This window comes from Poecilia latipinna, unplaced genomic scaffold (genome assembly GCF_001443285.1).
Source record: "Poecilia latipinna isolate Pla-1442-1.1 unplaced genomic scaffold, P_latipinna-1.0 Scaffold471, whole genome shotgun sequence".
Lineage (NCBI taxonomy): Eukaryota > Metazoa > Chordata > Actinopteri > Cyprinodontiformes > Poeciliidae > Poecilia > Poecilia latipinna.
This window is the reverse complement of record NW_015113087.1, coordinates 118,017-129,085: the sequence shown is the minus strand read 5'-3', so window position 1 is coordinate 129,085 and position 11,069 is coordinate 118,017. Positions and strand designations below refer to the sequence as shown.

General features: G+C 36.9%; 1 protein-coding gene across 9 annotated transcripts in view; it reads right to left on the bottom strand.

Moving 5' to 3' along the window:
• Positions 1-11,069, bottom strand: part of ralgapa2 (Ral GTPase activating protein catalytic subunit alpha 2) — a 120,216-nt gene that overhangs the window by 94,453 nt on the left and 14,694 nt on the right. For all 9 annotated transcript variants that reach the window (XM_015039402.1, XM_015039403.1, XM_015039401.1 and 6 more), the window contains exons 2-3: positions 5,884-5,994; positions 5,696-5,745 (exon numbers count right to left, since the gene is read on the bottom strand). In XM_015039402.1, the coding sequence (XP_014894888.1) occupies positions 5,696-5,745; positions 5,884-5,994 (161 nt within the window). The remainder of the gene's footprint in view (positions 1-5,695; positions 5,746-5,883; positions 5,995-11,069) is intronic.

The following is an 11,069-nucleotide window of genomic DNA, read 5'->3' as shown; positions in this document are numbered from 1 at the left end:
AAAAAAAATCCATAAAAAAAAAAAAGAAAAAAAAAAAAAAAGTTTTTATTGCCCCACAAAGGAAAAAAAAAAAAAAAAAAAAAAAAAAAAAAAGAGTGTTAGTTGTGTGGAGAAAAAATATATTTGGCATCAAAGCAGAATGGGCTGCTTGGTTCAAGATGATAGAAACGCAAATTAACGCTCAATACACAATTTGCAATACACAGTACACTGCTTGTGTATGTTGCTACCTTGAACGTACCCCCTGAAGTTACCTACTGACCAAACAGGATAATATCCCATGTAACAAAGCTTAAATCATCACAAAACGGTTTCTTAAATATTACAATGAATCCACTGAACTCCAACGACCTCCACTGTCACCAGATCTCAATCCAATGTAACCAGCATGTGGTGTAAAGGGAAGTTTCCATTGTGAATATGCAGCTGACAAACATGCAGGAAGTGCTTGAATCTACCATGATAATAAGAGACCAAAATCTCTGAGGAATGTTAGCAGAACATTGTTGAATCTATTCCACGGAGAATTAAAGCAACTGGAAGAGGAAAAAGAGGGTTCAACCTGGTTCTAGCTGGTGGATTTAGCTGGTGTAGCTGTGGACCCCGTTTCTTGGATGTGTCCGTTTTTCAGCACCACACTTGCTTCTTTTTCCTCAGACTAAATTCTAGCCATTGACTGTAGCAGCAGAGATAATGAAGCATGTATCGCTTTAAGGGAAGACATGAAGACAATCTGTTCTGTTTAACTTCTTTCTGATCCGATTCCACAGACACGATGATATGCCGTGTCCAGATGGGAAGCTGCACCTTATTATTGATCCCATGTGGGATTCTTACATCCCTGTACTGGAGTTGTACTTCTCCCTGGGTCAGCAGAGACATTATGCCAGGCTGCAGCACAGCATGGTAGCCTACTTAAGCCCTTCCCTAAGTGTGAGTGTGCACGTGTACAGACACAATAGCATTGTCTTTCCTGTCTGAGAGCATCAACAAAGAGATGGATAGCTAACGCAGAAGAATTCCCTGCAGTGAGTGAACAGAAGCACCAACGTGATGAATTTAGTGGGCAATATGAGGCGAATACAGAGTCTGCAGGGCTAGAGGTTGGAGGAGTTACTGTAATCTGCAGCCATACTCCAGCATAAAGATAGAGGCATTATTGTGGTACTACCGCTGCCTTAACGCATTTACATGATCCGCACTTAGGTTTCCAGTGGCAGAGCCAGAACATGACAGTGAATATAGGTAGTTTATGAGGGCTTTTCGAAGGGAAGCAACAGACGTATATTGTTCTCAGAGGAACATATGTCATTTGCACAGTGTTAAGGATTTTTGACGACATGGAGAGGATCACAACATCCAAAGATGAAACTAATAAAAAAATATAAAAAACTGAAAAACTACACACACAGCACTGCACATTAAATGTGGCAAACTTATGAGGAGCATGGTAACAACTTAAAGCTTTAAGAATGCCACTAAATACATGTGCTGAGTCAAATGGTTTACTTCTTATGCTATTTTACTTTTAAACAAAGCATTGGTAGCTAAACTAAAAAACATCCTAAATAAATTTGAAAAAGAAATGTCAAAATCAGACTATTAACATTAACATAAAGCAAAAATATCCAATAGAATGACCAGAATTACATGGTGGGCTTCAGTCCCCTCAAAGGCCAGTGGGTGGCAGCAGCAGCCTGCAATTACTCTAATTAGACAAGGCAAGTGTGTCTGTATTGCACAATTCATATGCAAAGTACTAATTTAAAATGCTTCACGTGAAAAGAGGAGAGAGGTAATAAAATCACATTCTAAACAAGAAATACAGGTTTAAAACAAATAGCTTAGACATGATACAAATTAACTGATGAAATTTGACGCATACATGAAATTATCAGTCCTGATTTGAGGGATCCACCAGTTTCTTCACATTTCAGTTTTTGAAAAAGGTAAGTAGGAGAGGAAAAAAGGAAAACTGCTTTCCTTTGATTAGTTCTGATCCTGAGAACTGTGAGAAAACAGAAAGTTCTAAATGATTCGTTCTAGATAAATAAATATTATGTTTATAGTCTTTTTCACAGATAAAAAAATATCACAAAGCACTACACAGAAAGTCATGGAAACAATAAGATTTTAAATTCTAACTTTTTACAAGCGGAGAGCTGGTGCAGTGATTTAAGGTATTATCCATTTTCATAGTATTGGACATGAGTCTTTGAATAAACTGAAGCTCCCAGATATTTGGCTATGAAAATTTATTAGGGTTCCAAACCCCAATAACCTCGCATTTTTGGGACCAACAACAACGACTTGTGTTGGGGGTTTATTTGGATTAAATAGATGGAAATTCTGCAGTAAGAAGGTCCTGGGTTTGATTCCCAGTCTGGTGTCTGTCTGCATGTTTTCCCTGTGAACATGTGGTTTCGTTGTGGGCACTCAGGTTTACCCGACAGCATTTTCAAACTGTCATCAGAAGTGATGACAGCGTGTTGTAGATCGGTGACCTGTCTATCTCACCATCTGCCCTGTGATATTTGTTCAGCAGTCTTTAATTATATCTGTTATCCACAATTCTTTTGCTTCTCCCACAAACAAAAAAGGCGAATACCAGTAAAATATCCTTTAAATGTGGAAAGGGAGATTGGAAGAGAGGACAGTAGAGGGAATTTGGAATGCTGATTCAGGTCCGGTTGATAGACAAGAGGTCACAGCAAGGCCATATCCTGGAGAGAAAAGGGTCCTGGCACAGACTTCCTTCTGAATGTTGCTGGTTCCAAGGCTGTCCCTTAACCGGTCCCACAACCTCTCTGGCAGCAAGATAAAAAAATGCTCTCTGGCGGTGAAGAGTCATGTGGGAGCATAAACAAGTCAGGAGTCTCTGAAGGGCTGAGAAACTCACCCTGGTCTTGTGACAGCAAAAACTGCCTTATAAAACAGACTCTGGTCTTACATTTACAGCTTTACTCAGTGTCTGTCATAAAAGGATTTGCCAATACCTCTCCTTTTCACTTATAAAAATAAGCTGGGTAATAAAATGTTCTTCAGTCTAGAGGACCGCATATTGTAAGTTCAATAGAGAAATGTTTAGCAAGGATAAAAATGAATTAAATCACTCTGAGAATTATACTTTGACATAACGTAAGTATAATTTCAAAAAACTATATAAAACACAAGTATAAATATTAGGATCCAGGCATAAAAAGTGTATTTCAAATACTCAACATTTATGGAAGTCACTCAGGTCAGCAACAAAAGCCTGATATAGCCATCAACATTGCATGTCAAGGCTCTGAACTTCATCAGGGCATTCGTCCTTGGTGTTTGTAGTTCTCACATAGACTTAGGCAATCAAAACACTCATGCAGAGTTTTGATTTTATTTTGTCTATTTGTGAATTAAGGCAAATTGTATCAGTTGTAATTGTATTAAGCAGGATTTTCTGTAATTCAAACCACATGGCCTTTATTTACATTACACCAACTAAGAATCCATGTCAACTGTGAGCATAAACGCAGTAGCATGCAATGTGTGAACATACTGCACTTGAAATATTGTCACCTTCCTAAGATAGTCATTTTGAACCCCCCCAACGCTCCCCCCCAAAGAAAAATCACTACCTCTTTCACAAACACCATTATAAATGTGAAAATGAAATATTACCTAGAAATCTAACTTAAGTAATTCTCACATAGTCTACTTAGGCAGACCAGATACATTAAATACATTATCAGTATGTATTTCAGTTATAATAGTAATTATAACTGAAATATTTTTACGTTTATAATAGTTGATGTAGAACAAATTAAAAAAGTAAGACTCATAATTCCAACAAAAGTGATTTGAGTGATTACTGACATCCTCATTCAATGTTTACCATTATCATGATAAATCTCAACTCTTATGATTATTTGTTTCCAGCACTAATGACAAGTAATGCAATAATTGCCCATCGCTTTTCCATAAATACAGAAGCCTCTATATCTGAGCTAAATTATAACAGCTCCTAAACAGCAACCGATCTAAAACAGAAGTGAAATAACCATAAAAATTAAATAAATGCGGATATGGATGTAATTATTTTGCTTCCAAAATCTTTTTATTTGAAAATCTCTCTGGATTCTAACCCAGATGAGGGTTGTACATCAATCAAGTTGCAACATTTAACATATGCTTTATGCTGAAATCTCTGAGGCAGCAGACTCGAAGGAAGCAGCGATGGCTGCTGGTCGAATGGGGGTTGTGGAACTCCAATAGAGCTTATGGGCAGGGACAAAAGCGTACCCCCTCAAGGTACCAGGGATCAGCATGGGAGCTCACACTCCCCCCTCTGCAAGCCACAGAAAAAGGGGTCACATGCCTGATCATGGCTGAAAAGTAATCCCCATGCAGCAAACTCAAAGAAAACATGCAACTACAATACACAACAAACATCTGAATGCTGCTGAGACACCATATTTAATTTTTTCTGGTGACCCAAAATATTTGTACAATGAATATAGATAGTAGAGATGCGTTATTCTTTTTAACCTGTCCAATCGAATTAAAGCGTGTGACTAAGCTTCATACGGTCCTGCAAACACAAATTGGATTTTATTCCAGACAATTATTAAACTGGATTTGAAGCCAGATTTAATAAAGAGGAAATAATTTATTCTCTGCTTCTTTTGATTAAAATTAATGATACAAATTTCTTTCCAATTATTCCCTTGCATTAAGACTCCAGATTCATTCTTAGGCAACATTAGCCATTCATGTGTGGATTTGCTGCATACAAATATTCAACAGTGAACTGCACTTTCATACCATACAACTATCTTCCAATTCATCTGCCATCGTCCCATTAGTACATAACAAAACACCTGGTTAAACCAGATAAAAGACACAGCCTCTGATAGCAAATTTAAGATCACATACGGTGAAAAATGACTAATATAACAGTTTGGATAGAGTAAGTTAATGTAGTGTACCAGAGCTCAGGATCAAAGAAACTCTGTATCTGTCCTGTACACACCCACTCAAAGCAAGCTTATCTACTCAGCGCACGGGTGAAAGCACACGTTGTCACAGACGGGGGCTAAAAGGGGACAAATGAGGGTTAAGCTGCTTTCAATATTGACTCCATAAATATGGAAGAGGAGTGAATCCAGGATCTATTTACAGGTCAGATGAGTGTCTGTGTAATGACGGTCAGGGTGGTGTTCTTGATGAAAAGCAGAGAGAAAGGTTGACAGAAAATGTTGAAAATGACATACTGAACAAAAAGGAACAGAGAGGCTACCTCCCATTTTGTTTTGCTGCCATCTTTAAAGACCTGCCCATAGCAAATGAAACTAGAGAGCTGATTGTTTGTACTTGAAACTTGAGCTGGCTTTGCAGTGAGGTAAAAAAAAAAAAAAAATGTAAAAGGACTTTAACCTCCAGATCCATCATCTCACACACACTTTGGACGTGCCCTCCGAGATTTGCATTGACTCTGGGGTTTTAAAAAGAAGTAATGATTGAGCTGAGCAGGTTTTTTTTGTTTTTATTTTCCACAATCCGTTCTTGCTATTCAGGTTCTTGAATACAGGCAGCTAGCAGAGTTCTAAGACAATTGCAATTATGATCCCACCCCAGAGCTGAGCTGAAAAACAGGTTGTAGACTACAGTAGGTTGTAGGTGGGTCTGGGACATGAATAGAGGATAACTGACTTACTTCAAAAATAAAGAGGATCGAGTCCAGCTCTTCCCTTTGAGATTTGTTCCCTGAAAACACACAAAAGAAAAAAAAAAAAGAGAGAGTGGAAATGAAATATATTTGGCAAGAACATGATCGTTAGAAGCACAGAGACACCAAAGTGAAAGCGCTGAGGCTCCAGGGAAACTGACATGCTGGGTTCTTACCTTTTTGTTTTAAGCTGCTTTCCAGTGTAATGAAATTTTCATAGAAGATAAAATAAATCTGTGAGCAGTTGCTTTCAAAGAATGCCTTTAGTTCACTCTTGTCAATGATGTCTGTGGACACAGAAAAAGAATAAAAATGTTAAGAAGAGAATCATGATTGTGCGATACTGGATCATGTTTTGTAGACTGAAAATGTACACTAGTTTATCAAATAAAACCATTATAAAACGAAATTAAAATATATTCATAGTTTCATAAAATAAATAAAATAAAATCTCTTTGGTATCAGAAACACCAACTTTAGCTTCATTCCATTCGGTAAGACGCAAACAATTTCCCAAAAAGTAGAGCGTCAGTAGACACAAATTTGCAACAATTAGCTAAAAAAAATAAATTGGGGTGGGCTGTGGTTGAGGCTTAGAGCTCCCATCCTGGAGATCTGCCTCACTCCATTCATAACGTTTTGTTATCATTATTTAAGATGGTTTGTTGACATATGAGGCGTTGCAATTATCATTCAAGACAGTCTGCTGACATAACTACTGAAGTAATCGGGCACAATGTTCCGGGTCAGATCATTTGTACATTATCATCTGGGTCAAACACACATTCTGTCAGAGTATCACAGCAAACCCATACCTACAAAGTGTTTGCTAAAATGTTTTCTTTTTTTTTTCAGCCTAACAACATGTTTTTGTACACACTTAAACACATTATTTCTTTCAACTTACAACTGATGTAATTTAGTGATAAATGAATTTGAAAAAAATAAAAATAAAAATAAAACTATGAACTTTAACCTGCAGACTAACAGCTTTCACAGACAGAGGACATGCCCTCTTAGATTTTCTATTAACAACTCAGGTTTTAAAGTATTTATGGTGAGTTCCCATTTAGTATATTACACATACTTCTAATTCTGAACTGATGAATTTGTACAATATTCAGTGTCAAAGCAAAGCCAGAACACATCTTATGTATAAGCCAGAATTGCAAAGTAAATCCATAATGTCCCACACTTTCACTCCCATAAAACCCAAAATGTAAAACATCTGTATGTCTGAGAACAATATGTAGTTTACCTTTTTCTATTACAAATTACCATGTAAATGAATGTATGATTCTATAAAAAAAAAAAAGACCTTAAGCCCTCTGAGAATCACCAAGTTGTGTAAACAGAGGTCTGACTCGGTTGTCATTTATTTACAGAAGGAATCATTGGTCAGTACAAGTACATGTTGGTAGCTCCATACCATTACTAAAGTTAAGTGAAATATTGCAACGAGCCCTAAACAGACATACCATTAACATTTGATAAAGTTTAATGGCATGATATTGAAGGGAACAGTAGATTCAGTGATAAAATGCAGTTAAAAATATCATATCACCACCAAGAGACGTAGCTCTGCTTCTTTGTTTACATGGTCAACATTTAGAGAAAAGGAGAGGTAGGTGTTTAACTCTGTACTGAGGGATCTAAAGGCCGCTCCACAAGAGGACTCTGCATACATAATGGTGTTAATGGTTGAACAAATGAGATGAAGTTTTCTCTCTGCTCCTTCACCTCATCTCCTTTGCCTTTTAGGTCCAAAAAGTTTTCTGCAAACATGTGGAAGAGATTATTAACTGCCTGTTTTTTCTGGGTCAGTGCAGTTGTGTCAGTCAGGTGACACATCTGCATATTTAAAAAGGGTGACAAAGTTTATGTTTGTTGCACTGCTTATGGGTACGCAACCACTCAAGAGAAAGTTTTTTTTTCATTTAGTGTTTCGTTGTAGGTGTTGGTTGGTGTCCTGCTAGGAAGTGATCCTCCACCCAATCTCATGTATTTGCAGCATTTAACAGGTTTTCTTTAAGGATTTTCCTATTTAGCCCCACCTGTTTTTAGTCAAAGTAGTTCCAGACCTCATCTCAACATCATGACGGCAAATGGTTGCACTGAATTTTATTGAGGGGTATCCAAGTAAAGGGACTAAAAACATGTGAATAACACTTTTCAGATTTTTATGTGTAAACATTTTTTGATTATTATTTTAGTCTATTCAGAATTTGATGTCGCATACAATCCCCAAAACATAACGGCTATGTATAGTGACAAAATGGGTAGACGGATGCAGGGATGTAATACTTTTGCAAGGTAAGAGTTGGAGTGTAATGCTGAACATTGATTTTATCCAAATGCTAGTCAGCAAAACAGGCGAGTGGCATGCTAACAATCATACTTATTACATGTTCACCTCTATTGCTTAAAAAAGCTTACATGATAAATATTTCTGTCTGACTGCTTCAAATTATTGTTTTTTAACAATTTGCACAGCACAAAAAACCTTACCATAAAAAAACCAGATATTGGGGATAAAATCATACATTTATGATACAAAAGAAGATCCAGCTTTTGCGTTACTTGCAGAATATAAGATGGGCTGTTTCTGAATAATTAAATGTAGGTCAGGAGGAGTCCTGGAAAAATAACGGCAATTAAGGTTCACCTTCTGTTGCAACGTCTCCTGTACCACATGGTTAACTGGAAACCTTCCAGAAGCTGTCCAGCTCCTGGGGAGTGCTGGAAAGATGTACAATGTGAGAGAAGCCCAGACCACTTATTTCTGTTCCCAGATTAAAGCAGAAATAATGAGGACGCATGATGGGGAAAATTGAGTCACAGACAAAATTGCTATTAGATTTCAGCCTTGATGTAAAAGGACAATGCAGAGCTTTATGAGGGACATTAAAAGGTCTATCACTCAAGTAATGCACATCAAAATGCAACAAAATCACACACTAACTCCACCGGAGAATAAATCGTGTAAATGGAGTACCTAAAGCTGCGACAATGAGACAGAGTTTAACCGATTTCAGGAGAAATTTTTATTTCAGTTCCAACAATCAATTAGCAATTATTTCAACAAAAACAGGCAGTTTCAATATGTCGGCATCCTTGTGGCTTAATGTTATCTCATATAGATGCATTTAGCATGCAGGTTTTCAGATGCCTACTGGCAGTTAAAACACTTAAAAGAAATTATAATTATCCCAGTGGAGGAAAAACTAGAGTGTTCATAAAGGCAAAAGTGAAAAATAATATACAGAAAGATTTAATTTAACGTATGATTTATAACATTTTCAGTTCTATCAGATAGATTTGATAAAGTCAGTCGATGGTCTGTCAGAGTAGTTATTAAAATAGAAAAAGGATATGACATAGCTCTGAATATTAAGGCTACTTTTGTCCTCAAAAATAAATAGCCTGACATGTTTCAGGCTAAGCCGAACTTTGCTAAACTTTAGATTTAACATATAGCAAACGGTAAAGAATTATAACCAACAGCTTATTAATTCCAGTTTCAAAATATCTATAAGTGACAAGTGTATATATAGAATAAGAAAATATTTTCATGAACTTTGTACAAAAACACAAACCCAGGATTCAAAAGGTTGAGTTAATCAATAAGTGTCCATCTCTTCCACACATTTCTGTTACAGATCAAACAGCAACATCGTTTTGTTTAGTTGTATGCCATTTCAAATACCATTAAATGAATTAACTGATTAAAAAATTAATTCATTTTGAGTGCAAAGTAGCTGCTTGCAGAGCAGCAAATATTTTATTATAATTACCAAGCTTTTTCTGAACCAACTATGAGTTATTAGCACAGGGACAATTTTATCCTGCTATATTGAATGTTTCTTTGGGGTGTTTGGCTGACAAGCAGCAGTATCTTGTGTCAATTCTTCCATTGTGAAATATCAGTAAATATAAAGGACATCAAGCCTTCTATCTGCATTATTATTAAGTTTGAAGGTTGCTCAACTAAGCGGACACTTTACAATCAGTATCCAAGAAGCGTAATCTTGGAGACAGAACGTCCAGCACTGTGGAAATTGTCAGTCCATGCCACCTAGAGCTGTGGCAGCTGGAACTGGTAATGGATTTTCACTAAAAATTTTATACCTCTATTACTGCTGCCTATTATGCTAGTAATGAGTTTCACTATGTACAAAGATGGTGGAGATTTCTCAACCTTATTCCTGTAGGGTCTGCTTTTTCAGAATGCTATTTTGGTCGAGCTGCACAAGTAGCCACATAGATTCATTCACTGCCCAGAACAGACTTCTCAGGTGTCCTCAGCATAAGGACTGAACGATACAGAAGCTGTTCCCTGAGCCTGGGAATGCTGAGGATGACACTATATCCTCTGAGCCCAACAAAGTAACCGTTTTCCTCAAATAACACTTCTTCATCTGCTAAAACTACAAGAGGGCTTGTGTAAAAAGTAGCTGGGAAAAACACCAGAAAAGAGAGCTTTTAAGAGAGGCGGAGACCTTGACCTAAATACAAAATGAAATACACTGTAAGTTTGGCTTCATTTTCCAAACACACAAAAAGAAACAAACATAATTCTACCATTTCAAAGCTTTTAAAAATCGAGATGAAAATAACAACAGCCTAAGCAAACTCAGAGCATACATTTTGTGTTATACCACTACAGGGAAGTTGTGATATTCATGGTGGTTACAAACCACAGACCTCCAAGGAATTACTAACATACCTGAAAGATCCTACCTCTGAAAATGTTTACAACCATCTACAATCACCAAATATATGCATCAATACGCACTGTGAAAACCATTCTGGTATTAGATGCTAATATCCACGGTGTTCCTTATCTATGGGGATACAGCCAATCAGCACCAAGGAAAATGACTAGATTGGTTGCCAAGATGAATTTTATTTTGTATGCCCTATGAAGAATATGTCAATAGTCAGATTTTCACCAAATAATTTGGAATCACATTTCATAGAAAACTACTGAACCATGAATAGGTAAGAGTCCACCGTAGACGGATCAACTAAAGTTTCTACAACGCAGTCTTTTACTACAAGCCCCAATATACATTTTGTCAGTTTTTATTCTCATCTCCACTGCAAATCATAAGTTAATCATAGGCATTAATCACTAATTTTGCATTTTCAATTGTGTTACTGTTTTACAATTTTGCATGACCTGAGAAGAACTGAGAGGCTGTTCCACCAAAAAAAGAAGCTGTTGCTAACAGAAAGAATATTTTAGAGCGTGGCTGAAATTAGGAGCTGCTCACATGGAGCTAAATACCTTCTGGTGAAAAGCTTTTTGGTCCCAATCACGAGAGGTTAGGTTTTGAGGATACAGTATCAAGTATGGTGG